Genomic DNA, 23,480 nt, shown 5'->3' with positions numbered 1-23,480 from the left:
GATTTTCAACATACTAACAAGAATAAAAGAAAACACCTATTCTATAAGATTCATTTATGAACATTTATAAATATGTTAATCTACCAATTACCCCATTATACTAGCCCATAATGATTAGGGATTCTCCCCCTTACCTCTTGATTTCTCCTCCAAAACCCTAGTTCCTCTTCTTGTTCCTCTCCTCCACTTCAATTCTTCAAACCAGAAAATGAAAATGAGTCTCCTCTACCCTATTCCCTTCTTACTATCTTTATTTATTATATTGGGCTTCAAATGAATAACACCTCCCAATTGCTTATAACCCGAACAAATAGGCCCAATTGATAAAATAGAGCAGTCAAATAAATAATTATGCTCCAACAAATAATATTATTACCCTTAATATTATTTTCCGATTAATCCAATTAAATCCGACTTTATCTCAAATAAATAAAATCCAATAATAATATTATTTCTAATATTATTTCTCTACATACTCCACTTTATTAATTCTCCGATTAACCGAATAAATTCCAACTTCACTTAATAATCCGAACATGTTTCTCAATAACACCGACGATCCAATTAATTATCAAACTTCGTCCAAATTAAGTAAATAAATCCTTATTTAATTTAATTAGTCAGATAATAAAATTCGGGCTGTTACAGTCCCGTCGTACTGATCCAAGACGGGTGGTTTTTCCATCCCTCGCGGGAGACAAACTCGCCGGATGTGCTCAGACAACGGACTGCGGAAATCTTCTTCGTCGCTAGGTCCGGGGGAGTTTGAGTGTCTGCCCCGCTTGGATTTAGTGTGTGTTTTGCCCGAGATTTTGCAGTGTCTTTTGGAGGAGAGTGCTCGCGGGTTTTTAACACAGCTTTGGAGGGGCCTCGGTGTTCCTGCTCGGGTGAGAGGCTCCTGGGTTCAGTGGTTTCAGGTTTCTGATTCTTCCGACTCTTTCGAGGTGGAGAGCGGGAATAAGACCACTGACGCCGGTTTCTCCTCGGCGGGGAGCGAGACGGGGATGGGGAGCGCTTGCGATTTCTCCTCGGAGGCGACCGCGGGGAGGAATAGGAACGTGACCGATGGCGTCTCCGCGGAGGGGAACAATATCGTCGCTTCCTTTCCAGCTCGTGGATGTGGTCGCCTTGTTGGCGGATGAGACGGTTGGTTCTCTGCAGCTCCCTGAGTAGGATGATGGCTGTCGGATCAGCGCCCTCGGGGATGTTGATCTGCTCCTCCTCGTCTTGGCTACGGCCTCCTCGCCTGTCAGAGGTGTGGGTGAACGAGGAAGCAGCATGCCCGTCTCTGGGGTCAGTCTCATTCACAATTTGGAGCTGCTCTGGTTCAGTCTGGGGTCGAGTCTGCTCGTCTTCCCCGTTCTGAACATGTCCCTCAGGAGGAGCTTGTTCGACATTCTGGACTTGTTGAAGGTTGTGCATATGTTGAATGTTCTGAATCCGTTGCCTCTGGGGTTGCGAGGTCTCATGCCTCGGCCTTCTCTGTCTGGTAAGAGCACGTTGCGGTCCTTCCTGCCGACGGCGATTCGTCACCTCGCGGGTGGAATCTTCGATCAGCTGTTCCAGGAGGAAGGGATCAGGGTTTGGGATGTTGTTGTTGTTAGCCATGACGATGGTGAAAGGTTATGCTTTGATCTTTGTTAAAGAAGGGGGAGCAAGGTTCCCATAGACGGCACCACTGATCGTACCTGATCAGAAGAATCGTCAAGGCAGCAATATTTGGCTTGAAGAGCAAGATGGGGGGTACCTGCAAGGTCCTCCGATGCTTAAGTTAGTAGCTATCAGAGAATGAGGGTTAAGAGTGAAGAATGGAATACCTGACCCTCTAGTGAAAGAGGGTATTTATAGCCCCCAGCGCTGGGCCAAGGTTCCCTAATTGGGCCAAATCCAATTGGAGGCCCACGTGCTAGGGAACTGCCAGAACGTCCCGTGCTAGGGCTGAGTCAGCAGGAGACTCACGTTCTGGATGTGCATGGCATAGGGTTCGGAGATGGTTGACCGAATCCTTCGCTGAAGCGTGACGCGTGGTCTTCGCGCGTGGACAACTCTTGACGGTTACCCAGTAAATGGGCCCAAATGATTTGGGCCTGCTCGGCTAGTGTCTTCGCGCGTGGACAACTCTTGACGGTTGCCCAGTAATTGGGCCCAAATGACTTGGGCCTGCTCGGCTGGTGATAAGAGCTGGGCCTGCTCGGCCCAGTCCAGAACAGGTTCAAAAGCTTTCGATTGACCAAAAAAAAATATAATTTTTACTTGAAAAACTTATAATTATTACTATTCCAGGTGAACTTTGAAATTCAAAACCCCAAATAATATAGTAGTAATAAATATTCTATATGAGATGACAAATGAAGCATTTTCATAGCAACCCATTTTGCCAAACAGAAAAAATTTCAAAATTTGACAAGTAAAATTTTTAAGTTAGTAAAATAAAACAAACACAACATAAGATGAAAATGGAGAGAGAGAAAGAGAGAAAGAGAGAGATAGTTGTATATTTTGAGAAAGAGAGAGTTGTTCCAAGAGAGAGAAGGAAGTAAATAGAGAAAGTGAGACATTGTTTAAACCAATGGACAATACAGGTGGCAATAGGAGATTTGAGGGAAAGGTTTGAATATTTGGTTGATTATGAAAAGACAATATTAACCTTTTTGCTTTGTAAATTTTAAAAAAGAAAAGGGTATATTAGGTATAATGGTGGCATCTTATATTAATAGCTAGATAGTTGATAGTTGATTGGGAATGGTGAAACTTTTATTAATTAAATGGTAGAATTGGAAAAGTTTATTGAAAATTAAAATGGATCATTCATTTTGAAACATTATTTTCAAATCGATCACTCATTATGGGACAGAGAGAGTAAAAATCAATATTTCAATTTTCAATGCATTTGCAATACATTGGATACACACATTTTAAAAATACTTATTATTTTAATCACTTAAAGAATGATTCAAAGACAGTAATTAGCATTTCCCTTTAATTAAATAGTAAATTCCATGAAAAAAACTGAAATCAACATTAATTAATCTCCAATTCAGTTCTTAATACTGTTAATCTAAACATTTTATAAATCTTACTATGCATGTGTCAAATGATTTTTTATAAATCTATTATAAATCTATAAAAATTAAAGTACCTGTTAATTACAAATCAAGCCCTCTGATAAAATAACTAAAACTGTTCTTATTCCAGGGATAAAAATGACTTTTGACAAAATAACTCAATATCATTGTTTTGGCATTTAATACGGGTGATGTGGCATCACCCAAATATTTGTTGAATTTTCATTTTTTTTTATTTCAATTTTTATTTAAGAAATAATTAATAGAGACATTGGAACTGTTGAGTTTTAATCATACTAATTATTCCACTAATTTAGGATTGAAAAAGCCAACCCTAATTTTGAACATTAATGCACGTGTATATGCTTTGGAACAATCACAACTTTTCTAATTCCTCTCCACTCCTCTCCATCGCTATAAAACATGACAGACAGTAATCTAATGCCTCTACACTACATTCCTACCACCACTATTTCTTTTTCTTCTTTTTGTCGTCATACTGTATGTTCTTCCACATTTTTTATTTTTGTCAATCTTCATCCAATTTTTTTCTCTTCATCTTAATTTATTCCATATATGATATACATATGGTCTTCAAAATCTATTGTTTGAAGTCTCTTACGGGTTGAATTTTCGAATTAGAGTTCGATGTTTCACTTCAAAGCCCACCCATTGTTGCTGGAATTTCATGCTTTTGGAGCTTTTGGGTCAAACGGGTCTTCTAAATTTTTTTTCACCAGAATCAGAATCGTATCAGCATAAAATACAAATGTAATTTTTATATATTTTTAGGGTTGAACCTTTTACTCCAAAGGTATTCAACTCACACTCAAAAATCAGAAATCTTATTGTATGTTTGTAATCATCTATTATAAACTAAAATCAGAAATCTTATTGTATGTTTGTAATCATCTATTATAAACTGTTGCGGCAGGTTTTTACTCAAACAGTTTTTTTTAAAAAAATATGATATTACAAATAGGCAAAATACAAATAGATTTGTTTATTTGATTATCAAATTGACTATGTTCCAGCACGACAAATCACTGAAGCAGATAAAAACAATTATCTAAGATGTGCACCAGATAAAAACAATTATCTTGACTATGTTCCAGCACGACGAATCACTGAAGCAAATAAAAACAATTATCTAAGATGTGCACCAGATAAAATCAATTATCTAAGTTGTGCACCGATAAAAACAATTATCTAAGTTGTGCACCAAATGACCGTCAATTATTTATTTGCTATGTTTCCTCTGCTTTTGCACCTGTTATGTTTGTGATGAATCGAGTTTTTTTTGCAGCTGAAGATAAATAAAACATCATGAATTTTTTTTTGCAGCCGAAGATAACTAAAATATCATGAAAATAATGATATTAATTATCTGTAACAAAAGAAGTATACTAAAAAATGCAATTTTTTTATTATTTTAATTGACATATTAGGTACTATTTCCAATGATTATACTAAAAATATAGTATTTTTTAGGTTCATATTAGATTTTAATATTTATGCACAAAGATACGAATGATCTACTGATTTAATTAAATTATTTTCAAAAGTTTAATTGATCCATTAAAATAATATTATTCCTCATATTTCAAAAGTTTAATTGATCCATTAAAATAATATTATTCCTCATATTTCAAAAGTTTAATTGATCCATTAAAATAATATTATTCCTCATAATATTATGCTATTGATTTATTCCAAAATGATAAAATAAATTTGTTTTAAAATAAATATTCCAAAATAAAATATTATTAACTTGAAATTAAATCTATAAAGATTATGATCTATTTAAATAAAGAATATAAATATTTAACAATTATTTTATTCTCTAACTATATTTGATTTCTTAATTCAAATTATATATTTTTTAACTTATAAAATTACTAAAACAAAACAAAATCTTTTTAAATTAACTTTATTATGGTAATCATGATAAACAAAAATGATAAATGATATTAATGATAAATGATATTCATGAAAAAAATATGATAAATGGAGTATTCAAGAAAAAAATCATGTTAATGAGAAAAAATGTATTGATATAGAAATAATAATTAAAAACTATTTTTATGAATTTATTTAAAATGTTTTATGAATGGGAAAAATCATACCATATATAATATTACGGATGATATAAAAATAAAGAAAATACTTAACTCCTAATTTAATTTGCCTTAGTTTTTTTTTTTCAAATCTAATAAATAAAAGCAAATATTATTTAATATTAAACCTGATTTACCTTTAATGTTCAAAAATATATATTTTTAAATATGATTTTACTTTTAGTATTCAAAATTCACGTGGTTGTTATTATTAAATTTATTTATGTTTTTATTTTTAATATTTTAGTAATATATGAAATATAATTAAAATCTCTATTAAAATATAATAAATTATAGAGTTTAAAGGTAGTGCACTGACAGTGTAAACAAACTTTACACATACATCCAATCAAAATCCTTACACTTGCCATGTCATATTAATTTTTTTAAATTAAAATTGTGTTTTAATTGGATGCATGGTTGTGATTGGTTGACAGTGTAAAAATATTTTACACTGTCAGTGCATATCCCTTTTTCTCTAAATTATATTAAAATTTCAATTTATCAAAAAATGTTAGTGTTTTTCTATAATAAAATGTTATCATCATACAATAGAATAAAGCAAGATGAGTTCTTTGGCAAGTTTGCCACTTGGCATTCTCTCATGCATTCTTCTATTTATATTTTTGCTATAAAAGGAAAGTTTCTTATAATATCTTATTATTATTTTTATATTATTTTATAAATAATATACAACTTCGATTTGTATTGGGTCACATTTCATAATCAATTTTATCTAAGCCTTTTGTAATAACCAATGCTATGTCGGTTCATATTCTCTCGAAAGATACATAATTGCTCCGAAAAAAACAAAGACAACAAATTCATTTGATTCTCAATGCAAACCCTTCAATTCTAATTTCTCTCCTCTTAATCTAACTTTTCTTTTCCCGATCCCTTCTCATAAATGTTACTTTTCTCCCAATTTATATATAATGGAACAAACAAAAGGACAAAGGAAGCCAGATCAGAACCATCCTTTTCTTAACCCAAATCCTAAACAAAAAAAACACTAATTTCACAAAATTATTGTGCTCGTCTTCTTCGTCAGCTACTCTTCTCACTGGTTTGTTTTCAAACTCCAAATTTCTATCCCAATTTTTCTTAATTGAATCTATGAACCATCAATCTCATCCATTTAATTTCAAATCGTATAATTTATTTATCGATTTAATTCCCAATCTCATCCAGAGTATGAAATATTATTTATGTGAATTTGTAATTGAGAGATTTTGTTGTTCTGATTGATGATTTGGTTTGCAGAACATTGCAAATTTAGAACTACCACCAACTCATCCAATTAGGCCCTACCTTGCTCCGAACTTCTCCATTTTTTACTATGAAATCCTTAACTCTCCTGATCGTGCCTGCAATCTTGCAAAACAGGTTAGAATTTCAGAGGCTGATTGTCATGTGCTATTACTATGTTCTGTATTATTTCCTTTAACTCTATTTGATTTAAATTTTGGATGTTTGGTGAGAAAATATGAAGTTCTAATGTGTTCCATATTAATTTCTCAGAGATTCTATTTTTTTATTAAATGTTGCTTTATTAAAATTCTTTTTTATGTGATAATTCTTTTCTTGATCTTCTTCCCATATTTCATGGCGTTACAAATTCATAATTTTAATTTGGATGAAGCACTGACTAAGTTGACGCCTTTGTTTTTGTTTGAAATAATTTATGGTTTTGGTGATGGTTCTATTGAGGATAATATGGTATTTCAGAACAGTTTTCTTTGTTGGTGTTTGGTTTAGGGTGATAGTGTCAAATACAAGATTTCTCACGGTTTATTTTTTCTTATATTCTATCTTGATACATTTCATAATCAACTGTAGTTTGGAATCTAATTTAACATTTTCTCTTCACAGAACCAAAACCATCTGAGTTGTATGGGAAATATATTTGAAAGATAGAAAAGTTTTCTCAAATTACCCTAAGGGAACTTTGTAGTAATGCATTTGAAATTGGAAATAACAAGTGGTATGTGGCTTTTGGATTTCAGGTATGTAAGATTGGCTCTGTTTGGTTTGATGATTGATTTCAGGTAATAAGAGTTGTATCAATTTGTGCAGAATTTTCGGAAGCTTTTGGCTTACCATTATTGAACTCATTGTTTGGGAGTTATTTCTTCTTTCTCTGTCTTCAAAGTTCTACTACTATCTAAGACTGCATAACCATATATGTATCCCAATGATTAATATATTATTATTGAACTCAACAACCATTTATTTTATATATTCAGAGAAGGAAGGAATAAGTTCCAAGTTCAATGATCATGTATATGCTATGTAATTCAATCCCTTTACAATCAGACGCAATAGAAAAATATTCATAGGGATCATGAGCATGTATTTCTATTCATTCTATGAAGTTATTTTTTAAATCTTGTGTTTGAAGTTATATATGAGTGGAAAGTAGTTGAGTGTCATGCTTCATCTGTTATAGCTTGGTAGTTTGGGTTGCAGTGCGTGCTCCAGCTGTTATAGCTTGGTAGTTTGGGTTGCAGTGCGTGCTCCAGCAATAGTCTCAAGTTCACCTTTCCAATTGGGAATTGTAAAGTCTGTTTAAACTTTGTTTTAGTGGTTGTTATTAAATACGTTTTCCTTTGCTGGTACACTTGGATATGCATGAATTAACTTGCAGTTGTTCGTAATGGTAATAGTTATTTGCTTTGTACCTGCAAAAGATAGCTCATAAGAAAGATGCTTCTTTACTGTATTATCGCCTTAGCACAATCCAGGTGCATAAGTGGTGTAGTTTTATGAATATGCTATTATGTAATTAACAATGACATCTGTGATATTTCTAGCTTTGTTTGGTTTGCATATCATTTATTGTTCTTCTAGGTTTGCATACTAGGTCAACTTTTATCTTTGTACTATGATACTTTTAGCTACTTCACTTTTGACGGTGTTATCTTTTATTTTATTTTCCAAAGGATCAATTTTCAAGTATGGTTGACATTCTTCTATTGTAGTTCTCCATAAAAAAATGAAGTATGGTTTTCAATTTTCAAGTAGTTGGTATTCTCCTACTGGTGCAATATTTGTTTGACATTTAGCAGAGTAATTTTTAATGAAATTAAGCATCAACATGAGGCGTTAATTAAGTTTTAAAATGTGATACATTTAAAATTAAACACATTTCATTCCCATATTACATCTTAGCTCTTGAACCACGTGATGTTAGAAAGAAAAAATTTGGGTTGGTTTGGAACTCCAATGTTGTTTCTCTTCTCTTAATTAACCATAGTGAATAACCATTATATTACAGGAGTAAACTGCACCACTGACTTTCTAGATTTTGGCAAGGATTCATTTTGAGCTTTATTTGGACGGTGATTTGGAAGAATTTTTAATTAGATATGCTACTTTTTTTTACTCTTTGTGAACCTTAGCTTTTTGTTACAATTTCTTGACATATCAACTCAAGATTGAATGGGTCAATTTTTGTCTCTGAAACTTACAACAATCCTTGCTAAAACATTCTCCAGAATTTCAAGTGAAGGAAGTAGAGGTGCACATAAATCTCCGTCTCATGATAAACTAAGCAACAACTTTCATTGTAATAATATGAAGTATTAGTAAAGTAGGATTAATTTATTCAAGAGCATTTTGAATTTGAATGATAAGATAATAGATTATTTTCACTTAATTAAAATGGGAGTTTTGTTTCACATTATAGTTTTTTAATTTAACTATATTATACTCAAATTCAATTTACAACAATATAATTAATCTATATATATAATTCAATTAAATAATAATTAGACAAAATAATTCTTTTTTACCATGGACGGTTCTTTATTCCTTTTTTTGATTAAGTTTATTTTTCATTATTTTGAAATAAAATAAAAATTAAATCATTTTTAAATTATTTGTTGTTTTTATTAAATAATTTTTTTATAAAATTAATTTAAAAAATTTAAAAAATATTTGAAGGAATAGGATGCTCCTTCACCCTTTTTAGGATAGTTTTTATTTTATTTTATTTTATTTATTTGTTATTCATTTAATTTTGTTAACAAATTTTAATTATTGATTAATAAATAAACTATAATAATTTGAATTTGATCTTTTGTTTTCATTTTTAAAAAATAATAATCAAATTTTTTAAAACTGTGAATGTCCCTTTCCCCTTTTGTCCTTGTCCTGTGTCTCGCACGGGTATACACACTAGTTTATACTAAAAAGTGTTATAAATATTTGTGTATGATAAAATAACATGAGACAATTGTGATAGAAAAATACATACATTTATTATGAAAAAGATAAATTCATCATTCTTTTTACATTTCTACAATTATGTATTATCATTTTATTTAATAAGTACATATATCATATAGCTTTATCACCGCATCAAAAGTAAGTTTTGTCTCTTTATAAAAACATAGAAAATAATATACATTAATTGTAATAATTGTAATGATTATAATAATATACATTAAACGTAGAAACTTTTAAGTATTTGACGGGAGCTGTCATACATTTTATGTTTGGAAAAATGGACTAATATCTAAAAAAATTTAATAAATTTTTAGAATTAACTCATTTGGATTCAACTAAGGTGTGTGAACTTATCTGAATTGACGGGTAGATGTGAACGTATCTATAAGATATCAACTATTGACTAATCATTTTAATGTCTATCTTTTAACTATTTCTTTTGTTGTTGTTTTACATAATTGAAGTTATAAAAATAGTTGTACGATTTATTATAAATATGCAATGCTTAAAAGTAAATATTATTAATAATTGAAACTACACGAATATTTATCAACTGCAAAATAAGTTATATTATGTTTGGTATTCCAAAGACATAAATTAAAATTTGATAAATAATTATAAGTTATTACTGTATTGATGTTATCCAACTGAAAATATGATCTCATGATTCAAGTTATACCCCTCTAATTGAAAATTAACTTTAACTTAATAACAATGATACATTAGACTTTTTTCACTACTACTCTCACCACATTGTTTCCACTATTTAGTTAATGTAATCATTCGTGCATTTATAATAGAGATTGGAATTAGAACCTATTTCCAATATACTGAAAAGGCAGTAATTATTTTCAATCTTCAAGGCACACTATTTTCAACTAAACCCGCCCTTTTCCCAAGATCCTCACATCCTCACGGGAAAAGGAAAAACCACGTTAAATATTTTTCAATTTTCCACTTTCACTTTTCATTCAGTCTCTCACTTTTTCAATTTCATTTTCCCTGCCGAACCACCATTAACCACGCTACATATTTATCATCTTTTTTTTCATCGTCATCAAAATCTCTTGCAATTTAGAGATTCACGGTTGTATGATTAACTGATTTGAATTTAACTGAGTTTTGTTAACTCATCTAGATTCACGGGTAGATGTAAACGTATCTATGAGATGTTAACTCATCTAGATTCACGGGTAGATGTAAACGTATCTATGAGATGTTAACTCATTTAGATTCACGGGTAGATGTAAACGTATCTATGAGATATCAAGTGTAAATTGTTCATTTTAATGTTCATCTTATAAATATTTCTCTTGCGGTTGTTTTATATAATTGAAGTTAGATAATCAACTGTACGATTTATTGTACGTACTAATCAATGCTTAAAAGTTGAGTATATTATAAGCATATATTTGTAACTATGTGAATGTGAACCAATTGAAAAATTAATTTATACTTTATAAATGATGGTCTGATAAACGTGTAATGTGAATTCAGACGGGACCCGTGCGATAGCACGGGTTTCTTACTAGTATCATCGATAAAATTTTATATTTATTTAGCTTATAATTTGATTATTAAATTTTTATTATTATGATGATATATTAAGTTCTTTATAATAACATGTCTTTCAAAAGAATTATTGGAAAGATGTAGAATGAACTTTTATATAAATTGAAAAAAGTTTTAAAGCGAGAAATTTAGAAGTAATAAAATTCGAAGAAAACTTTTAGGTAGATTAAAAATAAAAGTTCTAACATATTTATAGATGAGGTGGATATGAGAATAATTGAGATTTTTTTATTTTAGTTTGTATAATAATATTTTCATTTTAAAGATGCAACATGAAATTTAATAAAAGTATAAATTTAAAGGGATTGAAGTTTGAATTTTCTTTATAATTAAAAATAAAATTGTATATATTTTAAGAAAATGCAAAAATGTATTTAATAAATATTAAATAAAATTCAAACTTCTAATAATAAATAAAATAAAGGGCAATGCTAACCAGTGCCTCAGGGGGCACTCGTTAAGACTTATTAATTACGTCATGGATCCATTAATAATCATTAAAAAGAGAGTTTATTATTAAAAGTGTTATTTATGATTAATAAATTAATCATATAGATCGATTAAAAATATGCAACATGACATTTTATAAAATAAAAGATTCAGATTAAAACTAATAGCAGAAAAGTTAAATTAAAAAAAAAAAATTCAAAGTTTGAATTTTTCAAAATAAAGTAAAAATAAAAACTCATATTTTGAAAAAGAAAAAATCCATTTAATAAATATAAAACAAAAAATATTAATTTATGAAAATATACTTTCTCTATATAATTATTAATTATAAAAAAAATCATAATTAAATTTAAGATTATTTAAGACTGATTTCAATTTATTTTATAAATTTTATTATTCAATCTTAATAATCATTATAGTAGTTATTATTAGGCTGCAAAAGCATAGAGTCACATAACTTAGTTGCCGAGGATTCATTCTCATTAAGGTGTGCTTACTTGATTGTTAATTAATTGCAAGTAACCACATTAACTTAATGTTAAAATTGTGTTAACCATCTACATATTGAAATTTGATGTGAAAATTATGTCCAAAGATAGAGTTAAACTACTATTATCTGTATGTCCAAATAACACACGAGTGACTGGTCGAATCTGAAATTACCCATGATTTTGTGTTTTCCCATGATTCCCATTTTGTCCCTTTTCAAAATGTCTTTCTTGCTGGCCATTAAATATTGCATTCTTCGCCGTTCATTTTTGGTAGTACTTGCTGTCAACTTTTGTGTTGATACTCGCTGGTTGTTGTTATTTTAGGATCTTAACTTTCAGAACTCAGAGAGTTAACAACTAACCAGACTGAAAAATGGAAGTGATCAACAAATACATAGTGCTAAAGAATCACATAGAAGATGCACCAAAAGAGTCCCATTTTGAGATCAAAACTCAGCCTTTTGCTCTTTCATTGGACCCAGGTTCTGATGATATCATTGTCAAGAATTTATATGTCTCTATTGATCCATATCTTATTAACCGCTTTAAAAGCTACAGCGCTTCCCACAAAGCTATCAGCTTTGCAACTCCCTTAACACCCGGCGAGGTACTCATTTTATTTGTTCGTCTACCGGTCTTATTATGGGTGTGATTTTTAAACATTGTAGCCAACCTTCTTGTTGTTGTCTTTTTTGGATACTTTTGTAGGCTATTGATGCTCTTATTATTGGAAAAGTTGTGACTTGTGGAAATGCCAAGTTTGAAAAAGATGATTTGGTTTTGGGAGTATTCACTTGGGCTGAGTACAGTGTGGTTAAGGAACAAAGCATAATAAAAAAATTAGAGTCCTCGGAATTTCCACTCACTTATCATCTTGGAGTTCTTGGTAATTCTTTAATACTTATCACTAAATTACTCTTCTTTTCTGGTTTTTCCACACTTAATTTTGAAGAACTCAAATCATGTTTTTCCATTTTTTATTGCAGGATTTAGTGGATTGTCAGCTTATGGGGGATTTTTTGAAATTTGCAAACCTCAAAAGGGTGAAAAGGTATTTGTTTCAGCAGCATCTGGATCTGTTGGAAATATTGTAGGACAATATGCTAAACTCTTGGGTTGTTATGTTGTTGGTTGTGCTGGGAGTCAGAAAAAGGTGAGCCTTATTTGGATCAATGTTCCTTAGAATTTGATTTGTGCTTAAACAGAAAATAATAATCTATAAATGATTTATCTTAGGTTGCATTACTCAAAGAAAAACTAGGATTTGATGATGCCTTTAACTACAAGGAAGAAACAGATCTAAACTCTACTCTTAAAAGGTTTGTAATAAAATGAAAGTGATTTTTCCGTGACATGTGAATGTCAGACACAAACACGTGTTAGAAACTTAACATATCTTTTTAATTATAGGTACTTTCCGGATGGAATTGACATATATTTTGACAATGTTGGGGGAAAAATGCTAGAAGCAGCTGTTGCTAACATGAACGCATTTGGTAGAGTGTCTGTTTGTGGTATAATCTCTGAGTATACTGATGTGGGAAAGAGAGCATCACCAAATATGATGGATGTTGTGTATAAGAGAATCACCATCAGAGGATTTTTGGCTGCTGATTATTTGAATGTTTTTGCTGAATTTTCTGCTAAGACATTGGATTATCTTCGCAATGGCCAGTTAGAGGTGATTGAAGACAAGTCATTGGGTGTAGAGAGCATCCCTTCTGCATTTGTTGGGCTTTTCAATGGAGATAACGTTGGAAAGAAAATTGTAGTTTTAGCAGAAGAGTGATTAGCAAGAGAGGATAAAAATGTTACTGTTATTTGATGAACTTTATCTTTTATAAATAAGATTAACTTGCTTTAACTGAAACATAAATCCACCTTACCACTTGAATTCCAACATAAATATAAATCCACCTCCCGAATGTTTTAGAAAAATCAACCTTATATGTATATGTCCAATTATGATTTCTTCCATTCAAACATATTTTCCTCAATAACCTTACGACTTTAAGGTAGTCTTCTACAAACAACATTACAACTTCACGCCCTTAACTCTACAATTTCACTGAGGATTACTTTTTCTTTAACAGTAAATATTAATCATCTGCAATGAGATATGCATCTGGTACTGAAAACCCCTTATGCTTCCTAGAGTCCTTCACTGATGTAATCAATGATTAAAACCCAACAAAGACCCTCAATTACCAGTAATCACCACAGCTACAAAATCCCTTTCTGAAATGATGAAACCGCTTGTTATCCCTCACAATAATTTCCCTTTTATCAACCTTTGTTACTAACTTAATAGCATTGTGACAGTCTACACAAATGCGTAGATTTTTGCAAACCCTCAGTGTGGTACCTTCAGCTGTATTCAATAAACCAAAAGAAATTGCAAGCTTCTCACTATGGTTTCTCAGTATCTTAATCTTTTCCTCTTCTTCTAGTTCATGAAGCACACAGCTTGTGTCTGGTTTATATCCAATTTTGTTTATTTTTTTCTCTAATTTAGTCCAAGTCTGTTGAATTTTCTTTGATTCCAAAAGAGATCCATCACCAACAAGAAATCTATAAATCTTTCCGTCTATTTCAATCCAACTACAACCTGCATCTTTCTGAAGGCCAATATCCTTCATCCTCTGCCTCACTTTTCTCACCTCATCCCATTTTTCTAATCTAGCATACAAGTTTGATATCATTACATAATTCTCAGGTTTGTCTGGTCCCAGTTCTAATAATTTTTTAGCAACTTCCTCTCCAATATCCAAATCCCCGTGATTTTTACAAGAACTGAGCAACGAACTCCAAATTCCGGAATCGGGTTTGTCTGGAAGCTCGTTCACAAGCTTCATTGCTTCATTCAATCGTCCTGCACGACCAAGCATATCAATCACACATGCATAATGTTCTAGTTTTGGCTTTATACCAAACAAACTTTGCATCTGGCCAAGATATTCTAACCCTTCTGCTACTAAACCTGCATGGTTACATGCCATTAACAATCCTACAAACGTGATAGAATCTGGTCTGCAGCCCGCACTTTGCATTGACTTAAATAGCTCTATAGCCTTCAGTCCATGTCCATGAATTCCATATCCTTTAATTAAAACATTCCATGAAGCTTCGCCTTTCTTATTTATGCTGTCAAAAATGTTCTGAGATTGTTCTATACATCCACATTTTGCATACATGTCTATCAACGAACAAGTAACAAAGCTCTCTTTTGTGAGATGAGCTTTCATTGCAAAGCAGTGAAGTTCTTTGCCCAGTCGCAGCGCGGACACCTGCGAACAAGCACCCATAGCACCTATTATGGAAATCTCATCAGGCCACACCTTACTTGAAAGCATTTGACGAAACATATCAAGGGCGTCCAAAGGAAGCTCGTTCTGGGAAAAGCCAGAAATCATAGTATTCCAGCACACCAAACTTTTCCCTTCCATATTATCAAAAAACAGTTTTGCTAGTGACATTTTCCCACATTGAACATAAAGTGACACTAACGATATCCCAATAAATTCGTCGAGTTCTAAACCATTACGGAACATAAAACCATGAATCTCTTTCCCGTAAGACAGGGATTTCAGTCGAGCACAAGCCGAAAGAAGACTACCAATTGTAAACCAATCAGGATCTAATCCAGAATCTCTCATCAAAAGGTACAAATCCAAAGCCTTACCAGGAAAACCATTCTGCGCATGACCGCCAATCATCGCATTCCAAGAACTCACCGTTTTCGACTCCATACCAAAAAACACACCTTCAGCATAATCCAGTGAACCACACTTTGCATATCCGGCAACCAAAGCATTGGCAACCAATTCATCACTCCAAAGGAATCCAAGCCTTAAAGAATAACCATGAATCTCCTTCAACTTCAAAAACAAAATCTCTTCCACACAAACCGGTAAAACATTCAAAAGAGTCACCCCATCCACCCTTACCTTCTCTTCCATCTGCATGTTCCTTAACAACTCAAACGTTCTGCGAAAATCTCCCTCCTTAGAGTATCCCCCGATCATAGAATTCCATGAAACAACACTCTTCTCCTCATTCAAATCAAATAAAACTCGAGCTTCACATAAGTAACCACATTTCGAATACATATCCATGAGAGAATTATTCACCTTCACTTCCCCAACAAGGCCAAGTTTCAAAGCCAAACCATGAAGCAACATCCCCAATTTAACTTCACCTTGTGCTGCACACAAAGGTATCACTGTCACCATCGTAGCAACATCCGGCACCAAACCTTCATCACCAATTATAAGCCTCTTAAACAAACCATAACTCTCTTCAAAAACACCATTCTCAGAATACGCATTCATAATCGAGTTCCACGAAACCAAGTTCCTCTCCGGCATTCTTTCAAACACCTTAAATGCACTCTCCACAACCCCAAACTTCCCATACATAGCAACCAACGCATTCCCAACAAACACATCGGAGAAAAGCTTTGTCTTTACAGCAAACGCATGAATCGCCTCTCCAAGTTTTACATCATATAGCCCCACAGACGCCTTAATAACGCACGGCAACGTGAAGTTATCCGGAGAAAGCGAAAACTCCGACACAGAAATTAACTCCACAAACATAAAAACAGCTTCATAAAAAAGCGCGTTCCTGGTGTAACCACTAAGAAGCGCGTTCCAGAGGAAGAGATTCTTCTTCCGCGACGCGTCAAACACGAATCGGGAATCATAGGGAGAGCCACAGTTGGAATACATGGTGAGAATGCGAGTGATGAGAACGACGTCGTTTCGGAAACGCGGTGACATGGAAATGTAGGCGTGTAGTTTTCGACCGAGTTCGATGTTTTTGTGGCGTCCGCATGCTTGTAGTAGGATGGTAATGGCTTCTTCTGGTTTAACGTTGGAAGATGAAACGACGGAGTTGAGATTTGATTTGAGGAAGTTGAAGGCTTCGTTGAGGTTTCCGGTATGGCAGAGATTGTGAAAATGTTGGAGAGGATAAGGTTGTTTGGCTGGATTTTCATGGGTTGAGATTGTGGGAGGGGATAAGAGGGATGATTTTGGAGGTGTGAATGAAGTAATGGGTTTTTTTATTTTGTTGTTGTGTTTGATGTTTAGGCTCCAAATGGTTGCGTTGTGAAGGGTGAGGTTATGGTTATGAAATGAGAATGATAGATGTAGAGGCGACACGGAAGTCATTGCTACACTGATGATGCTGTGAAAATTGATTAGTTAGTAGAAATTAAGATGATGACCCAATGATAGTGTGAAGTTTTTTTAGGAGCAGATCATGACGCAATGATAAATCTTTCAACTTTGGAATTTCGTTACTCAAAGGTTCACTTACTTCTAAACTTAAATTGGAAAGTTGTACAATCTCTGAGAGAATTATTCTTCCATTCTTAATTCATGTACCAAAACTTCTTACAAGCACTTCATCTTCCACTACTTCGTTTATCTACAATTTGACTTCCAGCTTGTTTAATGTGAATAGCTTAATTATATAGTATATTTATTTTCTTTGTTTGGACGACATGATATATGAATATATGTGAAACAATTAATTGTATTCTTTCAGTTTTTAAGTTTTTATGTTACTGATCTGTGTTGGTTACTTGGTTTATTTGTTGTTTGATGTGGGCTTAATTTTAACTTTGAATAATATAACAGACATTAAAAGAATACAATCAACAACTTGCAACATTAATAGAAAAGTTTCAATTTGATGTTTATTTGGAGGAGCCTAGTTTAGATTCTACTTGTCAAAACTATAATGACTTTTTTTTTTTTTTGACCAAATAATGACTTAATATTCTTCAATAGTATAAAAAGAAAATAGGTATCAATTTAAAGATTTACCTTTAACAGCTCATGATTTTTTAGGAATTCCTTACCATTACTATTGCATTTGAATCGACTTTTAGCATTGGTTCTATTATTCTTAACAAATATAGAAGTCATTTATTATCAGAAAATGTTAAGGTTTTGATTTGCACTTGCATTTGGCTACATACAATATACAATATATGGTTGTGACTATTTTGCAATTTATTGTATGGAGCTATAGTGGGTGACAATGAGGAGAAGGGTGGTGGAAGGTTTCAGTCACTGCTATGACATCAACCAAAATTTCATATGTTTATTCTTTGTTGTCTTTGTTTAGTGTATTATGGTTGAGTGGATTATTTTGGTGTTTTAGTGTTTGTTTTTATTTTTTGGTATTAAGCTATGTTGTTTTGTTTATGTTAGAAGAATATGGCATTGACATTAAATATTATTATGCATTAATATAAAAAAAATATCTCTTATAGGTTTTATTAATAATGATTAAAAAAATTATAAATTATGTAATAAAAAAATTGGCCAAACCATTTGTAAATGAGACGGACTTGACTTTTGAGTTTGAATAATTAAGTTCATCCGTCCTGCATTTAGACAGACTTAAACGGAATAAGCCGCGTAGAAAGAGAGGAGTCAGATCGGTCATACCAAACACTATAACATTTATTTTTTTTGCTGAATTTCAACCAAGTTTTGGCAATGTACAAAGGATTTTTCCATTTCATCGAGGCTTTCGTACTTCATAAATTGGTCCATCATGGAGGTGGTGGCTTGAACCCAGGGGTGCCCTGGACGCCCCTATTTTCAAGTGGGTCAATATCATATAAATTTCTTAGCTTCCTTAATTGATCTTTATAAGATTACTACAATATCATATAGTAAATAAGAAGCAGACCACTCCTTTAAACACCATATCTTGACATTTGATCTCTACATAACAACTAAGTCATTAAACTAGATAAATATATTCATTTGACAGAGGCCTTCAAAAATGGATTGGACCCTCTTTTTGCTGTCACCAAACCAGGATCTGACTTTATATTAGTACCATGTGATTGAGGAGGAGCTTGCATTTCCTCCTTACCCTTATCACTTGTTTCACCTCCTCCTATCTGCTTTACATTCGTACTTTCATTCACCATTGCAGTTTTATTCATTCCATCTGTAGTCGAGTCTTGTGTTTTATTTTTCTTTATGAACGAAAGTGTAGATAATTTTGATGATGAAACAGTATATGCTTTTGATGTTTCGGTCAGCATTGAGGCCTTGCTTCCGCTAGGTAGAGAATCAGATGTAATGGGTGCAGAATTGTTTTCCTTATGGCTGGTTTCTGTAGTCTTTTTAACTTCACCAAGTAGCCTTTCCTGTTTTACACATAGCACAAATATTCACAAGGTAAAGATGACAAGGAAATAATACCTTTTTTGTACCCTAATTGATTGTTAAAATATAGCAGGATTACCTCTATTATGCTGCTGAATTTTTCTGCCAAATTCGGAAGCTTAAGAGCAGTAACAAGTTTTATTGCTCCTTTCATTGATTTCTCTAGTGACAAAAGCTTCACAAGTTCAGTGGCTCTCACAAGTTTATCACCTGAAATATTCGTGAGGTATTTCTACTTTTCACTTTTACAATTCAGATTACACAAAGGGGAAAGAGAGTGAAAAAGAGATGAAATAGGAACTCACTATTGCAGCAGGATGCTATAAGCCTTAGTATGCATCTATCTTGTGCTGCTTCCAAATTGAAAGCTTCATCATCAAGTAAACTAACATCCAAACCCGCATTATCCATTTCATCCATTTTTTTCTGAATCTGCACGTTATGTATTTAGAATTTTAGATATTGAACAGAAATGATAAAAACAATTTAAACACAAATTACAAGCTGAAAACATCAACCTAAAATTAAAAACAGCAAAAGAATTGTTAGTGCCTATGATGGATCAAAGAAACAGCTGGCTAGAGGTTAGCAAAACAATGACCATAAGATTTGAAGAGATTACTCGAACAAACCTCAAAGAGATGCATGTTGTTCATCATAAACTCGTTTTCAAGGGCCTCAGATCCCAAATCAGAGGTAGCAAGTGGAAATGAAAGATCCTTTAAAGTGAGAATTGGCTTAGGCATCACCTGATGGGTAAGGGAACAGCAATTGATGTTTTAGTCATACACGCGAGGAAAAATTGGGAGTATAATCAATATATCAAACTGTCATATTCATGCTCATACCTGTGGGAAGGATTCAGGCTTTTTGCATACAACACAAACTAACTTGTTTGAATTCAAACCAACCATCCAATAGTTTTCATCTGACTTCTTCTCTTTAACAGCGCTGCAATGAAATTTTAATAAATCAAAAGTCCAGCATAAGAAAAATATTAGGCACATTAGATGAATACAAATGGTTGAACAAATATTGAACCTGAAAACTGGGAACCAGCTACCACCAAATTGGCTTGTATGTAATCTTAGCACACCCTGCATATTATACTTACAGAATTAGCTGGTATAACAATATGCATTCATAAGAAAGAATGGAATAAATACCAAATATTAACGCTAGTGTAAACACAATTAATACCTTAGAATCGTAAGAACACAATTGGCCCTCCTCACTAAATCCAAACCAACAAAGAGAGGAACCAGGAGTTATTGGCAAGCGACCTCGAAGGGGTTGGGTCCCAAGTGGTATATTGAATAACCTAAACTCTAGCACCTACATTGAGGAAATACATATCTTTTCATTAAAAATCGACATGATTTGATGTTTTTAAAACCAAATAAGTATTTTGTATACAAAAAAACTGATGACTGTGCTATGCCACTGAGATAATATTTTCAAAAGGTCAAATTAAATGACAATAGAATAATTAAGAACTTTGAATATTTGTGGGTGTATGTACTACTAGGTAAAACCATACTGAATGTGCCAGTGTCGAAAGCAACAGCTTCCATGAAGGCTGAACCAACCTGATCATTTGAAGAAAGGCAATCAGAAGCATGAGTGACAAGTGCCAGATTATCCTTGAAACCTGATGCAGTCACCACTGGCCCATCTAGCGAAATAACATGTCTCTGCAATGAAATAGATTCAGGAATGTGCAAATACTTAACTATTGTCGACATCTACAGATTCTCTCTTATCTCACGTGTTAACACACAATTTTATGCTTCACATGAAAGGCTAGCAAGTACATATACTTATCTACCCTTTTAAACCCGTATATTTTACAAACCTGCATACCACCCTCTGTAAAGATACGAAGATAGTTAAAACTAGTTACTGCGGCCACCCAAGAAGCACCTAGTGCAACAGCCTTTACTTCTTCACCTTCAAAGCGCATGGACCACTGCAATAAAAATTCCACCAAGTGAGCATGCAGTAAAAATTTCATATCATGCACTGTTAATTAACCACAAGAGCTGAAATATTCCATGTCTTTATAGCAAAATAAAGTTGAAAGGTGGTGCAATTACATATCTCTTTAATAACATAATTTTCTTCCGGAAAAAAGAATGTGAATAGTAGAAGTGCATAATCTCACCTCACTATTACTAGCCCAAGTACTAAATGGGCGATACATGAGGGTGCTCATGTTTTTCTCCCCCTTGCAAGGATTTGCAAGGACACTTCCATTCTCATTCAATGCAGCCATTGTGAATCCAAAATGGTCAGTCATTGATGGAACTCGAGGACTGCTTCCAGTATCATGAAAATCAATCTGCAACAAAGACATGTCAACTCATTAACAAATGTAATAGAATTGAAGATTTAGCTCAAATACAAATGGAGATAAATTTAAGCTTCAATAATGTATGGTTCTCTTCACATGTATTACCTCAATATGAGAGTATCCATCATAATCGACAGTGGTTATACTTCCAAGCATACTGTAGCATAAGAAGCGCTTTTTCCCAGGCTGCACTGGAGTAGCTCCTGATTGAAATGCCTCCTGCATTGTTGCCTTAGATGTTACCATTGGGCTTCTAAATACTACATTACCATTATCCAAATTTTCCTTGACGGAACGGTTCCTTTTCTTGTGAGATTCGGCCTTTGGATATAGATCAATTCCTTCTTCTTCATACTCATCCAAATTTTCCTCACTCAAGGAATGTTTGCGCAATCTTTTCCTGCTAGTTGGTGGCTCAAACTCACCATTACTATTTTCACCAAGATCACTTAAGCTCCCACTGACACTATTGTCCTGATCCTCATCGTCAAACAAAAGAAATCCATTACTGTTCTTTCCCTGCAAAGGTATATCCTCAGTTGGAGACTTCATAGATGAAGGGATAACATTGTCCCATATACCGTACTTTCCCTTAACATCAATAACAGCCAATGCATTCCCAATCGGCCTCCATGCCATGCAACTCACTCTTTCATCAAACTTCGTCCTGTCAATATCCTGCTTCCTATCAACATCCCATATCAGAATCTGCTTATCTAAACCAGAGGTAGCCATATACTTGCCATTGGGGGACCAACACAAAAAACAAATAGGCTGATTATGATCCCCTCTCAAAGTGAACAACTTCTCAGCTGTGTCCCTATCATACATCACAACATCATTTCTCAAGCCGGGAACGGCTAAGGTCTCACCATCAGGACTCCAACAAAGAACATTCATGGTTGAAACATCTAACCCAATATCAGGAGCTATGCCTTTGAGGTTGTGAAGGTTTCTTCCGGAGTGAAGCTCCCAGATGATAACAGTACCATTCGAATCCAAAGATGCTAAATATTCACCATTGGGGTCGAAAGCTACACCTGTGACAGGTCCTTTATGCCCCTTGAGAACCCTTGCAATGGAACCATCAACTGTGTTTATGAGCTTGATTCCCTCATCATCACCTGCAGCTGCTAACATGCTTCCTTTCTTGTTGAATGCTAAGGAACGTATAGGAAGTGTGAACCGTGTAATATTTGTCTCAAATTCTCCACCTGTCAAATGCCAACAATCAATCCGAAGATTAAACAAAGATACAAAAACAAAATCAAGGGCATAAAATTACTAAATAACAATAGCTTATAAGAAATGAGGTTCAATAATCAAAATTAGGGCTAAGTTAAACGGGTATAGTACCAGGGAACTTGTAGAGCTTAACGGAATGGTCGACAGATCCAGAAGCAAGGCAAGTGGAATTAGGGCTAAGAGCCAGAGCAGTGACACCGTCGCGGTGGTGACGGAGAATCTTAGGTGCGGCGGAGGGAAGAAGAGGGTTGTGAATGGAGAGAGATACGTCGGAAGAGGAGGCGGTGACGAGATGTTCGGCTTTCTGGTCCCATACGACGGAGCAGAAGGAAACGCCGCCGCCCTTTTGAGTGTGGGCCTCCCTCATTTTCACTGAGCGAATCTTCATGCTGCTTTGTTTGTTAGTGACGGGTTGGATTCCGGTTGACTGAGAATGGGGATTGAAGAGTTTTGGAGGGAGAAGATAGAGTTGTGTGAGGAAAATGGATCTGGAGGGAGAAGTAGTGAATTGTTTAGGGCGCCAAATGAGGATTGTGTTTTAGAGAGTTGGCGGGAGGGGAAATCGAAATGATCTCTTTTTTTGTCCAACGAATGACCCATTTCAAATTTTGAAATTATTACAAAAATGAGTAAGGAATGTCTTTTTGCACCACACGTTTTGCTAGTGTATCTTTATATATATATATATATATATATATATATATATATATATATATATATATATATATATATATATATATATATATATATATATATAT

At 33.3% G+C, this 23,480-nt stretch overlaps 4 protein-coding genes and 1 long non-coding RNA gene across 5 annotated transcripts; 2 read left to right on the top strand and 3 right to left on the bottom strand.

Annotated features, from left to right (window-relative positions):
* Positions 1–642: 642 nt before the first annotated feature.
* LOC131597382 (uncharacterized) lies at positions 643–1,608 on the bottom strand. The gene has a single exon (XM_058870084.1). It carries the CDS (start codon positions 1,606–1,608, stop codon positions 643–645), a length of 966 nt encoding a protein of 321 aa, XP_058726067.1.
* A 4,302-nt stretch (positions 1,609–5,910) lies between these two features.
* LOC131599260 (uncharacterized) lies at positions 5,911–7,188 on the top strand. Its single transcript, XR_009282677.1, has 3 exons — positions 5,911–6,248; positions 6,446–6,568; positions 7,055–7,188. It is a non-coding gene; the product is annotated as an uncharacterized LOC131599260 (long non-coding RNA).
* A 4,988-nt stretch (positions 7,189–12,176) lies between these two features.
* On the top strand, positions 12,177–13,726 carry LOC131594908 (2-alkenal reductase (NADP(+)-dependent)-like). The gene is made up of 5 exons (XM_058867105.1): positions 12,177–12,532; positions 12,634–12,811; positions 12,912–13,078; positions 13,162–13,244; positions 13,336–13,726. The coding sequence occupies exons 1-5, from the start codon at positions 12,299–12,301 to the stop codon at positions 13,712–13,714; spliced, it is 1,041 nt and encodes a 346-aa protein (XP_058723088.1). The 5' UTR covers positions 12,177–12,298; the 3' UTR covers positions 13,715–13,726.
* Positions 13,727–13,778: 52 nt separating this feature from the next.
* On the bottom strand, positions 13,779–17,367 carry LOC131594906 (pentatricopeptide repeat-containing protein At1g18485). Its single transcript, XM_058867104.1, has one exon. It carries the CDS (start codon positions 17,097–17,099, stop codon positions 14,130–14,132), a length of 2,970 nt encoding a protein of 989 aa, XP_058723087.1. The 5' UTR covers positions 17,100–17,367; the 3' UTR covers positions 13,779–14,129.
* A 989-nt stretch (positions 17,368–18,356) lies between these two features.
* Positions 18,357–23,268, bottom strand: LOC131594905 (protein ENHANCER OF LHP1 1). Its single transcript, XM_058867103.1, has 12 exons — positions 22,834–23,268; positions 21,583–22,691; positions 21,289–21,465; positions 20,980–21,093; positions 20,714–20,818; positions 20,325–20,459; positions 20,166–20,221; positions 19,973–20,075; positions 19,757–19,873; positions 19,430–19,556; positions 19,204–19,334; positions 18,357–19,105 (listed from the first exon to the last, which is right to left on the bottom strand). Exons 1-12 carry the CDS (start codon positions 23,108–23,110, stop codon positions 18,710–18,712), a joined length of 2,847 nt encoding a protein of 948 aa, XP_058723086.1. The 5' UTR covers positions 23,111–23,268; the 3' UTR covers positions 18,357–18,709.
* Between the last annotated feature and the right edge of the window lie 212 nt (positions 23,269–23,480).

Source organism: Vicia villosa, linkage group LG4 (genome assembly GCF_029867415.1).
Source record: "Vicia villosa cultivar HV-30 ecotype Madison, WI linkage group LG4, Vvil1.0, whole genome shotgun sequence".
Classification (NCBI taxonomy): Eukaryota; Viridiplantae; Streptophyta; class Magnoliopsida; order Fabales; family Fabaceae; genus Vicia; species Vicia villosa.
Note: the sequence above shows the minus strand (reverse complement) of the source record. Positions and strands in the feature narration are given on the sequence as shown.